The sequence below is a fragment of the Odocoileus virginianus genome, chromosome 26 (genome assembly GCF_023699985.2).
Source record: "Odocoileus virginianus isolate 20LAN1187 ecotype Illinois chromosome 26, Ovbor_1.2, whole genome shotgun sequence".
In the NCBI taxonomy this organism is placed as follows: Eukaryota; Metazoa; Chordata; class Mammalia; order Artiodactyla; family Cervidae; genus Odocoileus; species Odocoileus virginianus.
This window is the reverse complement of record NC_069699.1, coordinates 34,529,482-34,551,722: the sequence shown is the minus strand read 5'-3', so window position 1 is coordinate 34,551,722 and position 22,241 is coordinate 34,529,482. Positions and strand designations below refer to the sequence as shown.

The window sequence follows — 22,241 nt, the reverse complement described above, 5'->3', positions numbered from 1 at the left end:
CTCTGGTCTCCACCCATGGTCACTTTACAAAAAGTATCTCTCCCACAAACATCAGCATCTCAACATTTTGCTTGCTGAGCATCAGGCAAAATGAACCTGGTTCAACAACATATCTCTCTGACTGTAAAGCTTTTTCACAAGCCCTGACTTCCTGTGGTACAGCTAGGAATTGAAAGATAACCGAGATTAAGTCCTTGTTTTAAAAGTTCTTCCTATCTAGTAGAGCCTTAACGTATTCCTTTTCCTATTTGGAACCAGTCTGTTGTTCCGTGTCCAGTTCTAACTGTTGCTTCCTGACCTGCGTAGAGGTTTCAAACAGGAAAAGGAGTTCGTCAAAGCTGTAAGTTGTCACCCTGCTTATTTAACTTCTATGCAGAGTACATCATGAGAGACGCTGGGCTGGAAGAAGCACAAGCTGGAATCAAGATTGCCAGGAGAAATATCAATAACATCAGATATGCAGATGACAGCACCCTTATGGCAGAAAGTGAAGAAGAACTAAAAAGCCTCTTGATGAAAGTGAAAGAGGAGAGTGAAAAAGTTGGCTTAAAGCTCAACATTCAGAAAACGAAGATCATGGCATCTGGTCCCATCACTTCATGGGAAATAGATGGGGAAACAGTGGAAACAGTGTCAGACTTTACTTTTTTGGGCTCCAAAATCACTGCAGATGGAGATTGCAGCCATGAAATTAAAAGACGCTTACTCCTTGGAAGGAAAGTTATGACCAACCTAGACAGCATGTTAAAAAACAGAGACATTACCTTGCCAACAAAAGCCCGTCTAGTCAAGGCTATGGTTTTTCCAGTGGTCATGTATGGATGTGAGAGTTGGACTATAAAGAAAGCTGAGCACTGAAGAATTGATGCTTTTGAACTGTGGTGTTGGAGAAGACTCTTGAGAGTCCCTTGGACTGCAAGGAGATCCAACCAGTCCATCCTAAAGGAGACCAGTCCTGGGTGTTCATTGGAAGGACTGATGTCGAATCTGAAACTCTAATACTTTGGCCACCTCATGCGAAGAGGTGACTCATTGGAAAAGACCCTGATGCTGGGAGGGATTGGGGGCAGGACGAGAAGTGGATGACAGAGGATGAGATGGCTGGATGGGATCACCAAGTTGATCGACGTGAGTTAACTCCGGGAGTTGGACCTGTCATGCTGCTATTCATGGGGTCGCAAAGAGTCAGACACGACTGAGCGACTGAACTGACTGACTGACTGATTTAGTAGAGAAGACAAGTAGGAATTACAATACAGTGGGAATGGTGTTATAGCAAAGGCGATTGCCTAAGGTTAAGAGAGCAACAGAAAGAAATAGGTGGGGAAAGAAAGGGATTATAGAAGCTTGATCTCAGTGGTGGTTATGCAAACATCCCTTGCAGACAAACCTCCACTAGAATGAGGGTAGCTGACCGAGGACTGCAGCTGCTGCTGCTCTGAAACCCATCCCAGCCCAGAGACCAAGGCCACGCTCCACGGGCCTTTGACTCCCTACAACCGCTGAGTCTTTCTTAGACGAGATGGCAGTTCAGTTGCTTCCATTCAGCCTTCTCTCCCTGTCTCTTTGCTTTGTGGTCAGACATCTCCCAATTTTTTCCAACTTCTCCCAATTTCTTTTCATTTGGACATCTCTCCTTACAAAAAAAAAAAAAATTATTGAATATTTAACTCTATATTCGCATCAGCTTCTTGAAGGACCCAAACTCATTGTCTTGAAGGATAAGTAGGAGTAGAAAAGAAGTCAGAGGCAAGGGCATGAACACAGGCAAGGAGGCAAGAAGCTTACAAGTGCAGGAAATGGAGACACATACAGAACCTGGCGGGGCAGGAAGTAAGGAGGTGGAAGGGGAAGCTCCTTCCCAAGTGTATTCCCGAGAGGGGACTGACTGGGAGGTCAGAGAGAAGACCACTGCTCAGAGGTCAGTGAGCAATTATTAGGGCCTCCTCTGGAGAGGGTGAAGTGATGGAGAAGAGAGAAGAGATAGATGCAAGGGATATGCACAAAGTACAATTGTTATTAATAGAACTTGGACACTGAATATGGAGGGTGGCTGAAAGCAAGGAGTTGAGGAAAATACCCAGATTTCTAGTGGGAGCAGCACAGCGTGTAAGCCACCAGCTCACTGAAAACAAACTCGTCAAGAAGCAGACACACGCATGCATTCACGAAGCTCTATGCCATTCACAGCTTGGAATTCACGTGAAATTTAAAAATACAGATAAGCTGTTCTTCCCCAAAAGAAGCCCCCTAAATCCTCAAAAGCCATTGAAAGTGTCTCATGCAACACACATTGCTAGAAATGCGGTTTCATCAAATCAATCTGGCCAACCAGTCATGTCATGAAGAGCGCCAGGGACGTTGGAGGTCCCTGGAGTCTGGGTAGAGCTATGCCCCAACCATAACAGGACGTGAAGGTTTGACAGTCCTTGGTATACAGCTAGAAACTGAAGTCAGGAGGCTTTCCGTGGGTGAGCATGTGCTGAAAAGGAAGAGCAGGAGCCAGTTTATGAGTTTTTTACTGCTGCTGTAACCAAGTACCACAGTCATGGTGGCTTAAAGCAACATGAATGTATTGTAACCATTGGTTCTTGAGGTCAGAAGTCCAAAACGGGCCTGACAAAGTTAAAATCAAAGTGTGGGCAGAGATGCATTGTTTCTAGAAATTTTAGGGCAGCGGTCCCCAACCTTTTTGGCACCAGAGACCAGTTTCATGGAAGACAGTTGTTCCACGGAATGGGTTGTGAGGTAGGGATATGGTTTCAGGATGATACAAGCACACTGCCTTGATTGTGCACTTATTTGTGTTTTATTACATCAGCTCCACCTCTCATCATCAGGCACTAGATCCCAGAGGTTGGAGACCCCTGCTCTCGGTGAGAATCTGTCTGCCCCTTGCCTTTTATTGCTTCTACAACTGCCTGATCCCTTCGCTCTGGCTGCTCCCCAGCGCTGGCCTGACTTCCCTCTTTTTTTCACTCATCATAGTTTGTTCTCTGACTCTGACCTTCTTGCCTCCCTCTTTCAGTCATAAGGACCCTTGTGATTTCATCGGTCCTGCTCAAATAATCCAGGAAAATCCCCCCATCTCCAGAACAGTAACATAATCACATCTGCAAAGACCCTTTTGCCATTAAGGTAATATATTCCAGGCTCTGAGGATTAGGCCGTGGATATTTTTGGAGAGCATTGTTCTGCCTCTCACAGCCAGGGACTAAATCCTGGAAAACATGACTATTTATGGAACAGAAAAGACCTTGGAACAAGTTGGATAAAGAACTAAAAGCAGGGATAACTTCCAGGCAGCCAGTTACCAGTGATACTTTCAATTCCAATTTATCTCCTAGTTAAAGTTGCTGTGTTAAGAAGTAAGATTTAGTGGGTTTTTGTGTTTGTTTGTTTTTCCTCTATCTCTCTATTCCTGTCTGTGACCTCCTTCAACAACTCAAAAGTAAAAAGCTCTTTGGGGTAGAATATAAGCCCTTCAGACAGCATTCAGGTATGCACAGTAAGCATTACAAGCCCAGAGTACAATCATCATTATTATTATTTGTATTATTATTACTATTTACTTATTTATTTATTTGGCTGTGTTGGGTCTTAGTTGCAGCATGCTAGACCTTTTCGTTGTGGCATGTGGGATCTAATTCCCTGACCATAGATCAAACCAAGACACGTTAGGAGCACAGAGTCTTAATCACTGGACCACCAGGGAAGTCCCTCTCATTATTTTGAAGCTACTCCTCACCAAAGGGAAATAGGCCTCTTCTGAGAAGGGCTGGTTCCATTCATTGAAAAGACTGTGGCCTTATGGGGTTATTCCTGATTGTGGGGTAAATCTGAGCTCTCTGTACACCCCCCAGAAACCCGTGAAGCTCCTAGCTCAATCCCTCTCTGCCTTTAAGAGGTGGCTTCTCCATCTCTGATGATACAATGGCCCTATGGCAAAGTCAAGATGTCACACCCTCCCTCTGACTCAGGGTTGAAATAAGCAGCCTCTCACTAACTGTTTGCTTGGAAGAGGCAGTGTTAAAGGGTCACCCTGAATTTTCTCCTCTCCCAGTCTCAAGTAGGATATCTGGCCCTTGGGATTCCCTTGCCTTAAGAATTTTCTGTCACATATGACAGCATAATTCAACAATGTGATGATGCCAAAGATCACGGGTTGTCGTAGGTCAAATTTCCCAGAAGCAAACCCTGAGACAGGGATTCATCTGCAAGTGATGTACTAAGGAAGTGCTCCCAGGAGTGCTGGAGCAGGGAACAGGGAAAGCATGAGAGGAAAGAGAAAAGGCTAATTAGGCTGCAGTATCGAGCCAAGGTGCAGCCTCAGCCTGATCCCTTAGGAAGCCCCCGAGGGTAGAATACATCTTGGAGTCTATCCTGCTAAAAGCAAGGGAGCTGGGCATCCCTAAAGCAGCACTCTTGGGGCACTGACTATGGGCAACCTCTACTTCCAGCTCTCCGCACATCCCCTGAGCAGAAACAGTGCCCAGCACAGAGAAGGTGTGATTCTATCATGTGACACCAAGCTGCTAACTAGCCTCTCAGCCTAAAAGTTCAGGAACACTCAGCACTCTACAAACCCAGAGAATCTGGAGGGCTTTCAGGGGATAACAAATTCTTCTCCTACTAGACCAAACTCGTGACAAATCTAATTGAATGCAGGGAGCTGTCTGATAGTTTGTGATTTGCCCAGAATGAACGGCTCTGCTTGTCTTCATTTCAAAAAGCATCACTTCTTTCCTGTGACACATGGCCCTAGAGAATGCATGTTCTTTCCCCAGAAAATCAGCAAAATCTAATTTCCAAAATATTTCCTACAATCCTCCAACACACAAGCTCAGCCAAATGAAATTAAATTCTACCTTTTCTTGAAGGTGAGTCTTTTTTTCAGCGTGAGCAATAGAGTCATGTTTCATTTCAATTCCCCAAACACTGAGGCTATTGATCTTGTTAAATGTGAAGATTAATGTTTCTGAAGTGTCTACATGGAGGGAAATATCCAGGCAATTACAAGTAACATCCAATAAAGAAACATAATAAATATTGAACAAGTTGAAGGAACTACCAATACAGGAGGAGAGTTAGATCAGAACGTGTGTATGTTTGTGTGGAGAGAGACAGAGACAGAGCCATTACTACTTACTACTCTCTCTCAACTTATATTTTTATCAGGACAAGGTCGAGTCCAGTCCTAGCCCCAGAGTTTGTACCTCTCTTCCTAGTCTCTTCTATTAAAACTTAAAATTCAAACATATGTTGAGAAATAAGGATGGAACACCTGAATTTTCAGTGAAAACCATGGCCCTAGGAGCCAGCAATGTGTTATCAAGAAGAAAGATCTTCATTCTAGAATATCTACAGAATAAGAAATAGGGGAGGCAAAATCAGATTAGAGCTGATGATATTCACACCCTCGGAAATGCAGCAGGTACCCAGGAAGGGAAAGAGGATGAAGTGTGGGAGATGATGGAGCAGAACAAGGCCAGGAGCCTGGAAGACGGAGAACCTCTTGGAGCCAGAGTTGGTACCCAAGCCATGGATGCCCTGCCTCCTGTGACTGGCAGCCAAACATGACTATTAACTCAGATACACCTTGATTCCGCTTTAGAGAAATTTGGAAATGTTGCACATGGTTAGAAAAGAAGTTCATGTGACTTAATAGGTTAAAAAGAGGCATGCAAAAAAATAATTGATAGATTTGTTGTTCAGTCGCTGAGTGGTGTCTGGCTCTTGAAACCCCATGCACTATAACCGTACAGGTTCCTCTGTCCATGAGATTATTCAGACAAGAATACTGGAGTAGGTACCCATTCCCTTCTCCAGGGGGTCTTCCCAACCCAGGGATCAAACCCATGTCTCCTGCATTGGCAGGCAGATTCTTTTACCTCTGAGCCACCAGGGAAACCCAAGGTTAGAAACAGGCATAAGAAAAACATCGATAGAGTAACAAATTTATTCAACCTGCCAAAGAGGAAAGTCATGGAAGATTATGCCAAATTGCTCTGTTTTTCAAAGAGGTGAGACAAAACTCCAATCCTACAAAAAATGAGACGTCCTCACATACCTAGATACAAAATACTTTCATTCTTACTGAAAGTAGCCCATACATTATTTTATATTACCTAACATGCGTTAACAAATAGCAGCCCTATGAGTTACGTTCTGTTATTACCTCCTCTTTATAAGTGAAAATAAAGGCTCTGAAATGATGCTGCTTGCAAGACTATTTGAATTTAAATCTAAATTTAAAATAAAAACTCAAAAAATAAAATAAAATAAAAACTCACTTCCTCAGTCACACTGGCCCAACAGACAACACGGGGCTAGTGGCCACCACACTGAACAGCACAGATCTAAAATGTTTTCATCATTATAGGAAGTTCTAATCGCTGAAAGTGCCCTAATTGATGAAGTAATTTACCCAAGATTCTATGACTATTAAGAACTTGAGGAGGATCCCAAGTTCCACCTTACAGAGTGCACATCCTCTCCTGAGACAGTACATTAGGTTCCTGTTGCTCTTGTAACAAATTACTGCAAACTTAGTGGCTTCTACCACACAAATTTATTACCTTACAGTTCTCTAGGTCACACATCTGAAATGGGTCTCACTAGGCTGTATCTCTTCTTGAAGTTCCCACGAAGAATGCATTTTATTGCCTTTTCCTGCTTCTACAGGCTATTCTATCCCTCAGCCAGCATCTCCTTTCTCTATCTTCAAAGACAGAAATGTCAGTCTGAGCCCAACCCTGACTGCCTCCCACTGCCCTCTATCTGGCTCTCCTTCTTCTGCCTCTCTCTCTCTCCTTCACTCATAAAAACATGTGATTTCATTGGGCCAACCCAGACAATCCAGGATAATATCTCCTTGTTGTTGTGGTTTAGTCGCTCAGTTGTGTCTGACTCTTTGCAACCCCATGAACTGCAGCACGCCAGGCTTCCCTGTCCTTCACTATCTCCCAGAGTTTGCTCAAACTCATGCCCGCTACATTTAATCCATGTCCTTTTCAGGATCTTTTTTCAGGAGTAGGTAAAGCATCCAGCCAGGGTCTTTGAGAGGACAGAACCACAACAATGCCAAGGACACTATGACAGAGATAAATGGACTTAAAAGAAATCTGGGACCCTCCAAGGAGGACAGATGAAAAATAAAACCACATTTTCCCAGTGTGATTTATCTAAAGTCATTAATGATAAGACATTTCAGGGCAAACAGGCCACATCAGAGGTGCAGGTCTCTTAGGGAAATTCAACCACCAAAGAGGATGAGATTGTTTCTGTCCAGCAAGGCCTGTAAATGCCAGCCAACTGCTTCATCTGTGGCTAAACATGAAAGGGGGAAAATTGCTTTGTAGCTTTTTAGACTGAGATACTACTGAGAACACATAGAGTCATGGCTTTTTGACTGTTTATTGATAATTTAAAAGATTTTTCAAGGGGTGAGTTTGAACTACACAGTTTCTGCCTTATGTGCCAACTTTAAACCCTAACTCCCACATAAGACACAACTCTCCTCTTAAGTCTTTTAGCACCTGCGGGCTCAAGAATCATTCATATTACATGAGTTTCTTGAAAGGCTCTCTGACTCTAATCGAAACTGGCCCACTAAATCCTAGTGTTCATGTTTGCTTTTAAACAACTCACACCTTGCTGTAAAGTGTAGGAGCTTTTCCCCATCTCATTTGGGGCACTGGGAGCGCAGACCCCAAGGAGCTTAGGGTCAGATGGGCTTTGCAGTTAATTATTAAAGCAGCAATTATACAAGTAAGAAGAGTGAAATTGGAAATGAATCCAGCAGCTGATGGTGGGTTGAGTTTAAGAGGCCTGAGAGTCAGACACAGCAAAGCAATCATCCCAGGGTTTACATAGCCAAATGACAAGTAGCATCATGTGCTTAGGAAATAACGAAATGGACTTTTCTCTGGATTATTTCTGTCTTTGTATCAAAAGAGTGAATGTACTTCTAAAACACTGCCTGGCCTCTGGGAGAGAGAGGATGACCCTAGAAGGAGGAAGACCTCAGCTTCAGACAAATCTTTCAGTCCAGCACCTGGGAGACCTTGGCAAATGACTTCATTTTCTCGTATAGAAAGAGAAGAGAGTCTTCTCACAGTGTGTTCCATGAAACGCCACTTGTGAACAGTGTTCCATTTTGTAAAAAGATTCTGCAGTCAAGTAAGTCCTGCTTGGCAAGTTTCCCTTGCCATATACCCCCTCTTGGAAATTTACAGTGTACATGAGCAAATTAAAGTCTCTGAGAAGTCCTATAGTAAAGAAACTCTGCTTGAATTCAATCTGTCCCAAACATTCTTGAGCATAGATAATAATTTTGGTAAAATATGGAAGTATGTTCCAAGGAACCCACATTGAGAGAACTCAGAAATATCATGTAAACTCTGACAGAGTAAAAGCACATTGCTTGTGCACATTGCTCCTGGTACAGAGTAAACAAGGGGCTGCCAAACTGTGGCCAGTTTGCCAAATCCAGTCCACGAACTACGTATGTTTTCACATTTTAAGTGACTGAAAAAAATTAAAAGAAGACAAGTGAAAATTATATGAAATTCAAATTTCAGCATTCACAAAATTTTAGAATATAGCCATACCCACTTGTTTATGTATCTTCTATAACTACTTTTGAACTACAGTGGCAGAGCTGAAGAGTTGTGCCAAAGACTGCAATGACCTGCAAAGCTTAAGATACCTCCCTCTCTGGCCCTTACGGTACGGATTGCCAATCTTTTAGGCACCAGGGAACAGTTTTGTGGAAGACAGTTTTTCCACAGACCAGGGTGGCAGGGGGATAGTTTCAGGATTATTCAAGCACAAAACATTTATTGTGCACACTTATTTCTATTATTATTAAATCACCTACGCCTCAGATCATCAGACATTTGATCCCGGAGGTTGGGGATCCCTGCTTTACAAGAAAAGTGTGCAAAGCTCTGCAGTAGACAATTAAATTGTGCAAATGAACTGAAGTCTATTTTTGCCATTCTCCATGCAAGCTGCCTCATTTTCTGGGGAGAGGATTAAAGTTATAACAAGTGTTAGAATGAGATCTTCATTTTTTTTTAATAGTCTTAATGATCTTTTTTTCTGGTCTCTGCTATAGCTTAGCAATGACTTGAGCTGAGCCACCACCACTCAGATTCCAGGTCTTTCCATCGCTCAAATTATCTGTAGTTTGCTTCACACGAGTCTTTCCCGCATAATAGTTATACTCAGGTGGCGATTCAGGAAAAAGATGAGGAAAGAAGGAACATAGAATTTTTAAAGTTTCGGTGACTTTGACTGGGATACTACTATTTGCAAAAGCATCATCCACCATTTTTGTGGGGAGGAGAAAGGGCTGACCATGGGCAAAAGGAGGGAGGATAGGCAGGGGCACTTCGCACTTATTTGTAAACATTCGGATGAAGGATAGTGGAAATCAGCCTCTGAGAAGACAGAAAACATGGATTCAATCCAAGAAGCAACACGGGCACTGTAGTCATTTAGACCATGATTTGGATTCTGGCCCTGACACTTAGTTACCGCGTTGCCATGTTCCACCCTAGGCAACAAGCTTAACTCATGGAGAAAATGGACAGGCTAGAGTCATGATGGGAATTAAATAAGATGTTTTTTATTTAACAACCACCGTTGCAGGAGTAAGGTGTCTTAATCCTCACCACAGCCCTGGGGAAGGAGCTATTGTTGTCATTCCTATTTCACAGATGGGAAGACTGAGACACGGGTCCCATGGCAGAGCTTGGACTTAAACCCAGGAAGTCTGGTTATAGCTTCTTTGCTCATGCTCAGTGGACACCACTGACTGGCACATGTTAAACACTTGATGAATGTCAGTTTTAAAATGCCTCTTAAAATGAAAAAAAAAGAAAAAGAAAAACTCGTTATTAGTCTGCTCTTTCTCAATATGTGTATGGACTTCCCAGGTGACATTAGTGGTACAAACCTGCCTGCCAATGCAGGAGACGTAAGAGATGCCAGTTCGATCCCTGGGTCGGGAAGATCCCCTAGAGAAGGAAATAGCAATCCACTCCAGTATTCTTACCTGGAGAATCCCATGGACAAAGGAGCTTGGGGGGCTAGAGTCCAGTCCAGTCCATAGGGTCACAAAGAGTTGGACATGACTAAAGTAACTGATCACACACACATATGAAGAGCAGGCGCCTCTGGAGTTAGACCAACCTATGTTCTGATTCTTGGCCCACCAGTAACTAACAGCATTCAGTGAATATTTATGGGAAGATTAAGCATGTTACTTAACAGAGAACATTACAATTTGGGGGTGCAGTAACATGCTGAATCCTAAAGGAAATCGCTACGATGATGGGAGTCATAGATGTCATTTTAAAAGTTCTTGCAGCGTATTTTTAAAAAGTGAAAAGCAGACAAAATTAATTGTACTAATATGTTTTATTTAGCCCTACATCCAAAATGTTACCATTTCAACATGTTACCAATATAAAAAATAATTATTGAAGGTACACTTTAGATTTTTTTCATGATAAGTCTTCAAAATCTCATGGTTTTTTTTTTTACAGCTACAGCACAACCCAGTTTGAACCGGCCACATCTCAACTTCAGTTGCGATGTGCGTCTCGTGGCAGTCATCATAGACAGTTCAGCTGTAAGCGGTAAACTCCCTGAGGGCACAGAACCACAGTAGCCTTACTGATCTATCCACAGCACCAGACTCTGCTTGACTCAAAGTAAGCCAAGTAAGTATTTGATATTTTTTTTAAAAAAATTTTTTTTTTAATGAATAAGTGTACAGAAGAAGAAAGGGAAGCCCAGAGAGAGGAAGGGATTGACCCCAGGGTCATAGCACTAATTAATAGGAAACCACTGCCAGTCCTCATGTGGAGCTATACAGCCCCCGCACCTCCTGGAAACTGTAGGCATCACTCAGGCCAGTCTTCCCCACTGGGTACATATATGCTCCACAAGGTGAGCCCAGAGCATTTTTCTCTAAAATTTGACCTTAGAAGACAGAAAGTTTGATTTTGTGAGAGAAGTTTTCTTTCTATTCCCTTGTAAATCCTATAGATGGGTAGGTATTATGTAAGCGGCATTAACGTGCGAGGCACTGACTGCTGGAGATGGTATTTTGAAGTCCTCTGAACAGCTCTTATGTTATCAGTGGAGATTTCCTTCAAGATTCAGCCTTCAATTTCTCCAGGCAAAGCTGCGAAGTGAGTCAGAGTTAGCACTCCATCCCCAGGTTCAGCTGGAGGGGCAGGGGAGGCAGAGGTGGGGAAAACGGTGGGCAGGAGTGAGATGACAGAGAACGCGGTCAGCATAGCTCATAATCCTAACCCTTATTTATCCCTCCAAAACTCAGAATTAGCGTCCTCCTAAGAAAAATCTCCCTCCTTTGAAAGTTTTCATTGTAAATGAAAGGACACTAATCACCAAAAAATGAAAAAAGAGAGAGTGGAGATGCAGAAAATATTGGCTCAGCCATTATTTATAAGCAGAACAAAGAGAGTTACATATCACAATATCCTATTTTCATTATGAAATTCATATTTTACTATTTATAAGAAATCTGGAAGATTTCTTTTCAAAATCTTAATTACAGTTATCACTAGTAGTAAAATTACAAGTGATGTTTCTTTTCTCTACTCTTGGTTGATCTATAATTTTTAATTTTCTTCAATGGATATTTAGTATTTGGGTAAGAGTGAAAAAATGAAAACTTAAATAAGTTTATGCACATATACATACATTCACCTATGATCTCAAATGTTTCAACAATATTTAGATGCTAATAACTTTTGGAGGTTCCTATGAAACCCATATTTTTAGTTTTTAAGTAAATGATTTTGCTCTTCTCATGCCCAAATTAATCCTAGAGACAGAAAACCAACAATATCAAAGGGCCTTAGGAATGCAGCCTCCCTCGGTGTGTAAACAACTGATACCCACCTACAGGTTACCTGGAGTGAGGGAGTCAGAGGCTGGGTCTGAGGTTTGGCACAGCAGGCTTGTCTGAAATTCAACCTGTTAACTAGGAAATGGGGGAGTCACCCATCTTTCTTCTGGCTTGGTGATGACTTATTCAAAGAGCCGTTGCCCTCTCTCTCCTGAGAAAAGGACTCAAGTTGGTGATCAAGGCCCACAGAGGAGTCGTTTGAAACATGCAGCAAAAGATGAGATGATTAGAGAGCATCACCGGCTCAATGGACATGAACTTGGGCAAACTCAAGGAGATAGTGGAGGACAGGGAAGCCCGGCATGCTGCAGTCCATGGAGTCACAAAGAGTTGGACACGGCTGAGTGGCTGAACGACAACAAGGGTTTCATGTCCCTTATCTGGAGGCTGCTTCCTAAGGTAGAACTCTGAAACCAGTGATTCTCAACCAGGTAGACTGTGTTCCCTGGGAGCCATTTGGAAATGTCTGATGACACCTTCATATATCACAACTGGTGGGAGGTGGCTATTGGTGGCATTTAGTGGGTGAAGCCAAGGATGCTGTTAAACATCTTACAAGCACGGGAAAAGGCCCCTACAACAAAGAATTACCCAGCCCCTAACATTAATAGTGCCACAGTTGAGAAACCCTGTCTCAGACAAGGAAGGTTGTTATTTGAATGCTTTGAAGGAAGGCATGAGTTTTTGCTGAAATGAATCAGATCAGCAATAACTAGCTGTATCCTCCATGTCCTGCAGACCAAAGAAGGATTTGAACTTGTCTGTTTTTAAGGAATTATTGGAATGATCTGAGTATCTTGATTTTATCACCAGTGAACACTGGCCTTAGGAAGGACAGGCACGGAAAATGGACTTAATTCCACATGCCAACTCTAAGCTAGTGATGGCGACTGCCAGGTTGGGGTTTCTGGAAACAGACCCTGAAACCTTGAGATTCTGGAGTCTGAGATGTTTATTAGGGATTGACATCTATGAGGAGAAGGGAAAGACGCAGGATTAGGCAGAGGGAGAAAACAAAGCACAAAGCAAGCCTGAGAAAGCCTCAGCCAACTTCCTGTTGGAGATGAGCAGTGCTCTGGAGCTGGCCTTTTCCATCAGAGTTGACCAGCAGAGCGCTGGAATGGCTGGGCCTTTCTGACCACACTGCCTTCCCTTCCCTTCCCATGGCTCAGTCCCTAGGTGAAATCTGTTCTGGGAAGAGCCAGACTTCCAAGCAGGGATACTCTGCAGCTGAAGCTGACCTCAAAGATCCTAACAGCTGGAGTGTCTGCTGACCAGACTCCCTGCAGCTGGATGGCAGAGCCTTCCTTGAAAGGGAATCTGGGTGGCATATCTCCATGTCTGCCATGGAGTGCATCCAGGCTCAACAAAAATACAGTGCTGCAATCCATTAGTGATGTCTGCCATGGTCCATGTGCAGAATAGCAGCATATTTGCCAAATATGTGAGATATATTAGTAATAGGGGCAATAGGTAAGACCTATAATTGCAAATCATGGTGATACCCCAAAATACACTGGATGTGTAAGAAAACCCCAAAATGGAAACTGCCTGCTGTGTAGTTAACTCTCAATTGGCCCAGATTGAAAAATTCTTTTGGTTTATGATAAGAAATCTCACCTTCTTCTGTTTATTCCACATGCACTTATTAAATACCCACTATGCCAAGCATATTGCTTAATGCTAGAACACAACAGAGAAGAGCTAGCCATAAGTAATGGGTGATTTTAACCCCTAAGTCATCAGGCTTACACTTCCTGCCTGCTAACTTTGGCTTTTATACAATTAATTGTTTGTGCCATCAGCCCATGGGTTTCTTTAGTCTCTACAGCCTGAGCTAGGAGAGCCCAGCACCACTATAACAGGGTTTTTGGGATTTTTCCTGGCCCTATTCATCAAGTCTCCACAAGCTTTTGACCTCTGAAGTCAGCTAAAAAGGTTTATTGTCATAGTTAAGTTATTTCTTGGACTAGATTAAAACATCCCAGTTCTGTCTGGAAAGAAGAGAATGCACTGTTGGTAGGGAAGAGTTTGAGGATCCAGTATATTGTGTGATCATCTAGAAAGTTCACAAAGCTAAGAAAAACCGCAGTACTACTGGTTAATAATAGTTATTATGATAAACATTCAATACAATTGAGGTCTTTTCTCAAACACTGTACATTAGATAGTTTGTGTGTGTGTGGTCAGTCGCTCAGTCATGTCCAACTCTTTACACCCCCATGGACTGTAGCCTGCCAGGCACCTCTGCCCATGAAATTTTCCAGGTAAGAACACTGGAGTGGGTTGCCATGCCCTCCTCCAGGGGATCTTCCTGACCCAGGGATCAAACCCATGTCTCTTATATCTCCTGCATTGGCAGACGGCTTCTTTATCACTGGCATCATTTGATATAAATTGAATAAAGACTTTCATATTGACTTCTTCCAAACGGATGAATGAGAGAGAGAGTTTAGCTGATAGTCTCTGCCTTTGAGCCTTACTTACATTCAGGCAGGTTGGTGAATATTAAGACACTATGTAACATGAAATAGGAACTGTTTAAATCTAATGCTATTTCTCACTACAGTAAACACAAATTAAATTTGTTTTCAATCCGGCAGAGTGTCTGGACTGGCCCCGTAACTGTGTGTACTAATAAGCAATGTTTGCAATGTATCAAGAACACAATAAAAATGTCAATTTTTCCTATTTAAAGACATCTGTAGAGAGTTAAGATGATGAGCTAACAAAATGAGATGCTGTTAATTACATTTGTAGGTAATTTTAATCCAAAAGGGATCATTTTGCTTTTTCCAACTGAAAGTAAATCATTTATTATAGATGAAGCAGTGTAATTTTGGAGCTGGATGGAATTTAAGGTAACAATGCTAAATGGAAGCTATTATGCAGCTGTTCTGATCCATAGCAACTCTTTTATCAGCTGGTGAAAATATGCCCATTTTGTCTGAGGGGGCTTCTTAATGAGGGAAAAACTTCTGTTTTTTAATTATTTAGATTTCACACTGTCAGCTCGATTTCTTCTTTGCTTCAACACAATAAGTCCAATAATTATTGTTGTGCCACAAAAGAAAGAGCTGTTAGGTAGTGAGTTAGGGAACTCCCTCAGGAAGATAGTTAAGCAGACCCAGGACCAACAATGGAAATACAATGGGGGAAATTCTTAATTAGTCTCTCGCATAAGGATTTCACTGGGACTATTTCAAGGGTGATTTATTTAATAAAGGTTTGTTGGCCCCTTTAGCCATCCCTTCTCCAGGGGGTCTTCCCCAACCCAGGGACTGAACCTGGGTCTCCCATATTGCGGGCATATTCTTTACCATCTGAGCTCCCAAGGAAGCCTTCTCTTGGGTCAAGGGCTGTGAAACAGAACTTTGATTGTAGTCCCCTATAGTCAAACAAAATAAGTTCAGTAATTTTTTTAAGTCCAGTATTTTTAACTCTGAGGTTCTACAACTTTATCTCAGTGCATTTATATCAGATCTTTCTTTTCCACCTGTTAAATATTTTCTTTGTTGTTTTTTTTTTTTTAACAACACACATTTGTTGACTTTTTAAAAAAAATAAAAATGAGAAATCATCCCACCTCTTTCTGGAATCAGTAAGCTTCAGCTATATAACAAACCAATGGCTTTGATCAACTCTCATTCACTGTTGCAGTTCTCATGTCTGAGGGTGGATTAAAAGTTAGGCAATCTAGGCTAGCCTTAACTGGGCATTTCTGCTCCTTTAACATAGGCTCATGCATCTGTAGAAATGCTGGGGTTCTTCCTTGAGGCTGGACTTTGGCTGGATGGGGCAGCTATGGGTGTTGTGTGGGTAAGGCATGGAGGAAGTAATTGAAAGCCAGCCAAGATGTTCTCCCCTTCAAACCAAAAGAGAGCCACAGGACACGCAGAGGTTCTGAAAGGGATGATTTCATTTTTGGAGCTAAAGCTCATTGGACAGCCCCCACCCCTCCATCACAAGAGAGAATGAGACATTAACCAATAGAGACATGCCATGTCTCCCTGACCCCCAAAAACCTATGGAAGCATTGAAAAGGTCTAAAGGAAGGTCCTCTGTCTCTGAACAAGGGAAGCCCTGTTGTCATGACAGATCTGAACCACCTGCTTCAGCTGTACCATCAGCCTAGCCTGGAGAGAGAGCAGTGGCTCCACCATGGTCTCAGAAAATTCCACAGCAACTCAAACTCAGCCCCAAAGCAAACAGAGAAAAATAACAAGCCCAAGGGACCCAAGAGCCCCAGGAAACCAGGAACCTTAAGGAAGGAGATACACTCAGAGCATACCTCTACTGAAATAGACAATTGCAGCATAAACAGATAATAAGGTGACTTGGGTCCCGTAAATAATGTGCATCTGCGCACACCTGCCCTACACACACACACACACACACACACACACACACACACACACACACACACCCCTTTCTGGAACTAAAAATATGATTTTGAAACTTTTACAATTCAGTAGATTAGCTGAAACTGAGTTGTCACTGGTGAGACCAAAGTGACCCAGAAGATCAAGTGAAAAAAAATCTCTGAAACAGCAGAGAAATAATTCAATGTGTTAGAAATCATGAGCGGAAAAGAAGAGATTAGCTGCTAAATCCTGGAGACCTAACAGAAGAATAATCAATTTCACAAGTAGAAAAAGGCAGACAGAAGAGCAACAATAATTATACAAATCAAGGAAGAAAATATCCCAGGCAATAAGAAAGACCCAAGCCTAGTTTCAAGTTGATTGGAAAGAAAAGCCTCAGACTTCTTATAAAACCCCAGAATAAACTATTAAATAAATGAAATGAATGTCCTAAATTCTCACCACCAGATAATACCTATTTACATTATTAAAAAATAAAAATAATATGTAGAAGGTTAGAAAATTCAGTGGTTCATAAAACTATAAAACTACAATATTTCTTTCATCCTCTGCATTTCTTTCCCCCACACTTTCTCTACACAAACAAACACTAGAGTTCCCCGTGATTTGTCACTGCCCCCTAAAGTTTTGGGGCTTCCCAGATGGTGCTAGTGGTAAAGAATCTGCCTGCCAGTGCAGGAGATGCAAGAGGCACAGGTTTGATGCTTGGAGCAGGAAGATCCCCTGGAGTAGGAAGTGGCAGCCCACCAACATATGTATCTATACAGATGCTTATTTTTTATTTATGTATGTTAATAAGAATCTGTAATTTGCCCAACTTTATCACTTTATGTATCTTCCATATCAGTATAGGCCTATTTCTTTTTAACAGCCACAACATACATTCTGTAATATGAATTTGAATATGACATGGTTTTCCCAACCAATGCCTTTTGAATGGACACTTTGATATTGTTTTTATTTCTCTTACACACAAAGCTACCACCAATTCTCAAAAAAAAATTTTGTAGATCTTTTGTAAGTGTATCTGTAAGCATATTCCAATCAGTAAAAACTACCAGGTCAAAGGCATCTGCATTTTTATTGATTAAAGGCTTTGAAACAATGCTGGCACACAGTACTCAAATATTTGTTAAAGTGCAGTTGTCATACTGTTCACCAGAAAGAGTGTATCAGTTTATATACACTGTATTAAAGACTTTTAAAATTATTGTCTTTTGTAGAATGATAACCCTCAAAGATATTTGTCCATGTTCTAATCCTCAGAACCTTTGAAGATGACCTTATATGAAAAAAGTCTTTCCAGATATGAGTAAGTTAAGGATCTTGAGATCTAAGGATCTAGGAGATCAGCCTGGATTGTCTGGCTGGGCCCTATATCCAATAACAAATGTGCTCAGCGGGTGAGTCCGGACAGAGTAGCCCTAACATATGTTACTACCATGTGTAAAATAGATAGCTAGGAGAGAGCTGCCGTGTTGCACAGGGAGTTCAGCTCGGCTCTCTGTGATGACTTAGAAGGGTGGGATGTGGGCAGTGTGGGAGGGAGGCTTCCAAGGGAGGGGGTATATGTATGCATAGAGCTCGGTTCACATTACTGTACCGCAGAAACAACACAACAGTGTAAAGCGATTATCCTCCAATTAAAAAAAAAAAAAGTGAGGCAGCAGGAAATTTGACAGACACCTAGAAGAGAAAGCAACGTGAAGGCAGGCTCAAAGAGGAGAGAGCTGCAGCCACAAACCCAGGAAGGCCAGGGCAGCCCCCAGAAGCTGGAAGACGCAAGGAAAGAATGCTCCCCTGGAGCCTCCGGAGGGAAGAGGCCACCACCAGCACTTCAGTTTTAGAATTTTAGCTTCCAGAACTGTGAGAGAATCAAGTTCTGTTGCTTCAAGCCACTGTTTATTGGTGATTTGCTGTGGCAGCCTTCAGCAAACTAATGCAATCATTATTAAACCGCAGGAGAAAAGAACATCTCAAGTTTGGAGGCAAGTTGATCTTGAGCCAATAGAGAGATCAGGTTCCAGAGTCGTGCCCCCTGAAAGCAGCCCTCTTTAGCTTCCTCCCAAACAACCCTCCTTTTATGGTCACCAACTCGGACATTCTTTCTTGGCCATGTCTGAGTGGTAAACAACTTGCCTACAGTGCAGGAGACCTGGGTTCGATCCCTGGGTCGGGAAGATCCCCAGGAGAAGGAAATGGCAACCCACTACAGTATTCTTGCCTGAAGAATTCCATGGGCAGAGGAGCCTGGAAGGCTACAGTCCATGGGATTGTTGAAGAGTCAGACACAATTTAGTGACCAAACAACAGCTACCAGTCTGAAACTGAAACCCAAAGCAGCTCAACAGAAGAAAGTAAAGACTCAACTTGCCATGTTCCAATTTTTCTTGGTTTGGGCAGAGACAGATTAAGTACTAACTGATCCATTCCAGACTTTGAAAAGGAAGTTTATAAATGCTTCTTTTTTTTTCTTCCAAAACTCAGGTGATGGCAGATAGAGAGTCACATATCTACTTCCATCTGAGCATAACTGATCCAGTGAGAGCCTTGCTGGAGAGAGGATGGCATTTTCCCAGACAGTATTTGGTCTCTCCCCTGGTGAAGAATTATCATGCCATCTGGAACAAGGCAATATATTCCTTTCACAGAAGTTGTGGAGCTAATTATCAACCAATTCCAACATAGACTGGCTTAGAAAAATACAAAGACCATCTCTGTATTCCAAGTCACTGCTCTCTGAGCAGCCAATTTTGACTTAATGAAACGATTCCTATTTTATACTTAAATAGTGCTTACAGTTCAAAAAGAGCTGCCAAATGTAGAATCTCAACTGTTTTATGTTGTTTCTCACAACAGAACTATGAGATTGAAATGGGCCAGGAATGACAGTTTACATTTTCTAAAAGAAGAAAAGCAAATTTGTAAGAGGAGATGTGACTTGTCCAAGCTCCAGACTTCACATTCACTGGAGTCTTCCACACCAGCACCTCCTGAGGATCAACCCATTTGAGCTATGTGAGTAAAATATGAGCCTGTTTATCTTCAGGTGCTCTCTCTTGTTGGGAAGTGAGGTATTCTTGTACTGAAAAGAAATCTTATGTGTGCACATGTGCAAAGGGGCATAAATACATATGAAGGCTGATATTTCTGATCATTCAAGCACCCATCATCCTCTGACTCAAATATGTATTAGTTCTTTGCTCGTGGGGGCTTCCCTGGTGGCTCAGATGGTAAAGAATCCATCTACAATGCAGGAGATCCATGTTGGATCCCTAGGTGAGGAAGATCCCCTGAAGAAGGGACTGGCTACCCATTCCAGCATTCTTGCCTGGAGAATTCCATGGACAGAGGAGCCTGGCAAGCTACAGTCCATGGGGTCTCAAAGAACTGGACATGACTGAGTGACAAACACTTTCACTTTCTTTTGCTCTTGGTGTGCAATAAGATTTGTTTTAAAACAGTTATCCCAACTTGAGCTCTATTTTGGGTTAAGTGTGGATTTACCCTCTACCATCAACAATCTTTTCTTCTGTCAGTGTATCTTCTACAACTGAGGAGGATCATCAGAGAGTTCCTAGTATTTAAGAACTACCTGTCTAAGTGCATAGCTCTCAAATGATGGATGCCAACAGTTCTTTGGCAAGTTATTAATAGGTCAAGTTTTCAGATGGTCATTCTCCAGAGTGCTATAAAAAGAAAATTAAAAGCGAGATCAATTGTGCTTTTTAAAAACGCTGAGAAAAATCCTGCATTTTTTATGACTTCAGAAACCAAGAAAATTCTTTTCTAAAGATAATTCCCATTTCTTTTCCATAGTCATAGGAGAAACGAGTAATGTGAATTAAACACAAGAGATCTGAATTTATGTATTCAAATGTATTTATTCACCATGTATTCATAGAGGCCCCACTGTGTACCAAGCATATGCTGGATCTAAGCAGTGAGCAAAACAAAGTCTCTAGTCATAACAAGCATATCTTCCACTGGGCAAAGTCAGACAATGAACATGTATCAGTTTAGTCTCTAATTTCAGCAAAACATACTCAGAGAGGCAAGGTTGACACCCCGCCCCCCTCACTACTGCCCTCAGTCAGCTCTGAACTGGAAGAGTACAAAGGGTTATAAACACAGACACCAAAAAAGCAATCGTTCAGAGACACAGGAGAATGCTGCCCTTGCATAGGAATGTTTAAGAATGAAGACTCCTCATAAGGATGGGCCTCTGGGAGGCAGTGTGTGTTTGCCAAGGCCCCCTCCTGGTGCCTGGGGGGGCTTCTTCCACTTTTTCACACCTGTTCTGCTGTCATATTCATACACATTCCCAGAAACTGTGGGGAGAATGACTGCAAACAGATAAAGTGAATGATAATGAACTCGCAAAGCATTTATTCATCCCACAAAGTCTTTACTGAGCTTTTGCTCTATAGCCAACCTAGTGATGAGTTTCTGATCTTCTCAAGTTTTGCTTTGTTACCAAAAGGAGAATTAGAAGGAAAATGTGACACAGCATGTGATTCCATATGCATTAAAACATTGCCTCTTTTGTGCAAGAGAGCACTTTTATGGTGAAGGAACAATTCTTTATCTTGACTATGGTCATAGTTAGTTAAATCTATATTGGTGATTAAGTGTCATAGAACTATACACAGAGACATGTAAAAAATAGCTAGTGTTTCATGAATTTGAGTTGGGAAAGATGAAAAAAAAATCTGGATATGGATAGTGGTGCTGATTGCACCACAGTGTGAATGTACTTAATACCATAGAAATGTACACTTAAAATAGAAAATTTTATATATATTTAATGGAATAAAAAATAGGTAGCTTAATAATTACAAAGTTCTTAAGAACAAGCCTGATACACTGAAAGTGCTAAAACAGGTATTTGTTAAATAATATTAATACTATTTTAAAAGATTTTAGATGGAAAGAAGAAATGGCATATAGTAATTTTTCATTATTTTTAGTGATAATAATAAAAGGAACAGAAGAAGAGCCCAGAGGTCTGTTGCAGACCACTCTGCCATTCTTGCACCTAGAGGTCTGGTACACAAGCCTCCACCTGCCGTGGACACGGACAGTCTTTCCACTGTTCTTGTAGCCAAGTACCCACCTGTCTCCATCCATCTGCCTCTCTTTTACCACAGTTAAGACTCAGTCTCTGTTCCAAAAGTTCCACCAACTTTTCTCCTTCCTTTCTCTGAAAGGAAAGAAAGCTGTATGAACCTTAACATATTCCCTAACCTCTCTGAGCCTCTGTTTCAATGTGCATAAAATAGATACACTACTTTGATGGAGTCGAGTAATAACCATGCCCCCCCAAGTATCAGTTGCTATTGATGATAGAACTTACTGTCTTAGGAGGCCCCTTTAAGTCATTTATTTTACCTGCCTAGCCCTTGAATGATTTGCTTTAGGACAGAGTCCCATTATGCAAAACGTAATGAATAAGTAATCCATTCACACAGTTTTGCATCCAAATAGACAAAATGAGCTACACTCAAAAGTCAAGCACCATACCTGGATCAACAGCTTCTCCATCAAATACAGTCTCATACACAATGATTTCCTTTTAAAAAGCACAAAAGGTTAGCAATAAAGTCAACTTGATGAAATTAGTTTTGACATATATTGAGAACTTTGAGCAGATGATTAAATTACCTCATCTCTCTAGCATATAGAAGGCTAGCAGCCTAGCATCCCCAGACTCCTTGCTCTTCTTGTCTTCTCCCAGCCCCAAATCCCACAGTCTGCCCACCACACTCTCCCTGAACTCAGGTCTTTGTATTGATGTGAAGTCTCTTACTTGGATAGGAGGTGTTATGGGCCAAATTGGATTCTCCTAAATTTCGCATGTTTAAGCCCTAACCCCCAGTACACCAGAAGGTGGAGGCAGGACCTTA

The 22,241-nt window shown here is 41.9% G+C and overlaps 1 protein-coding gene across 1 annotated transcript in view; it reads left to right on the top strand.

The window, feature by feature from the left end:
* The window catches only part of SYNPR (synaptoporin), a 378,090-nt gene that overhangs the window by 342,872 nt on the left and 12,977 nt on the right, over positions 1 to 22,241 (top strand). Inside the window, exons 8-9 of the mRNA XM_070455754.1 lie at positions 10,557 to 10,733; positions 19,195 to 19,353. Of these exons, the coding sequence (XP_070311855.1) occupies positions 10,557 to 10,681 (125 nt within the window). The 3' untranslated portion in view covers positions 10,682 to 10,733; positions 19,195 to 19,353. The remainder of the gene's footprint in view (positions 1 to 10,556; positions 10,734 to 19,194; positions 19,354 to 22,241) is intronic.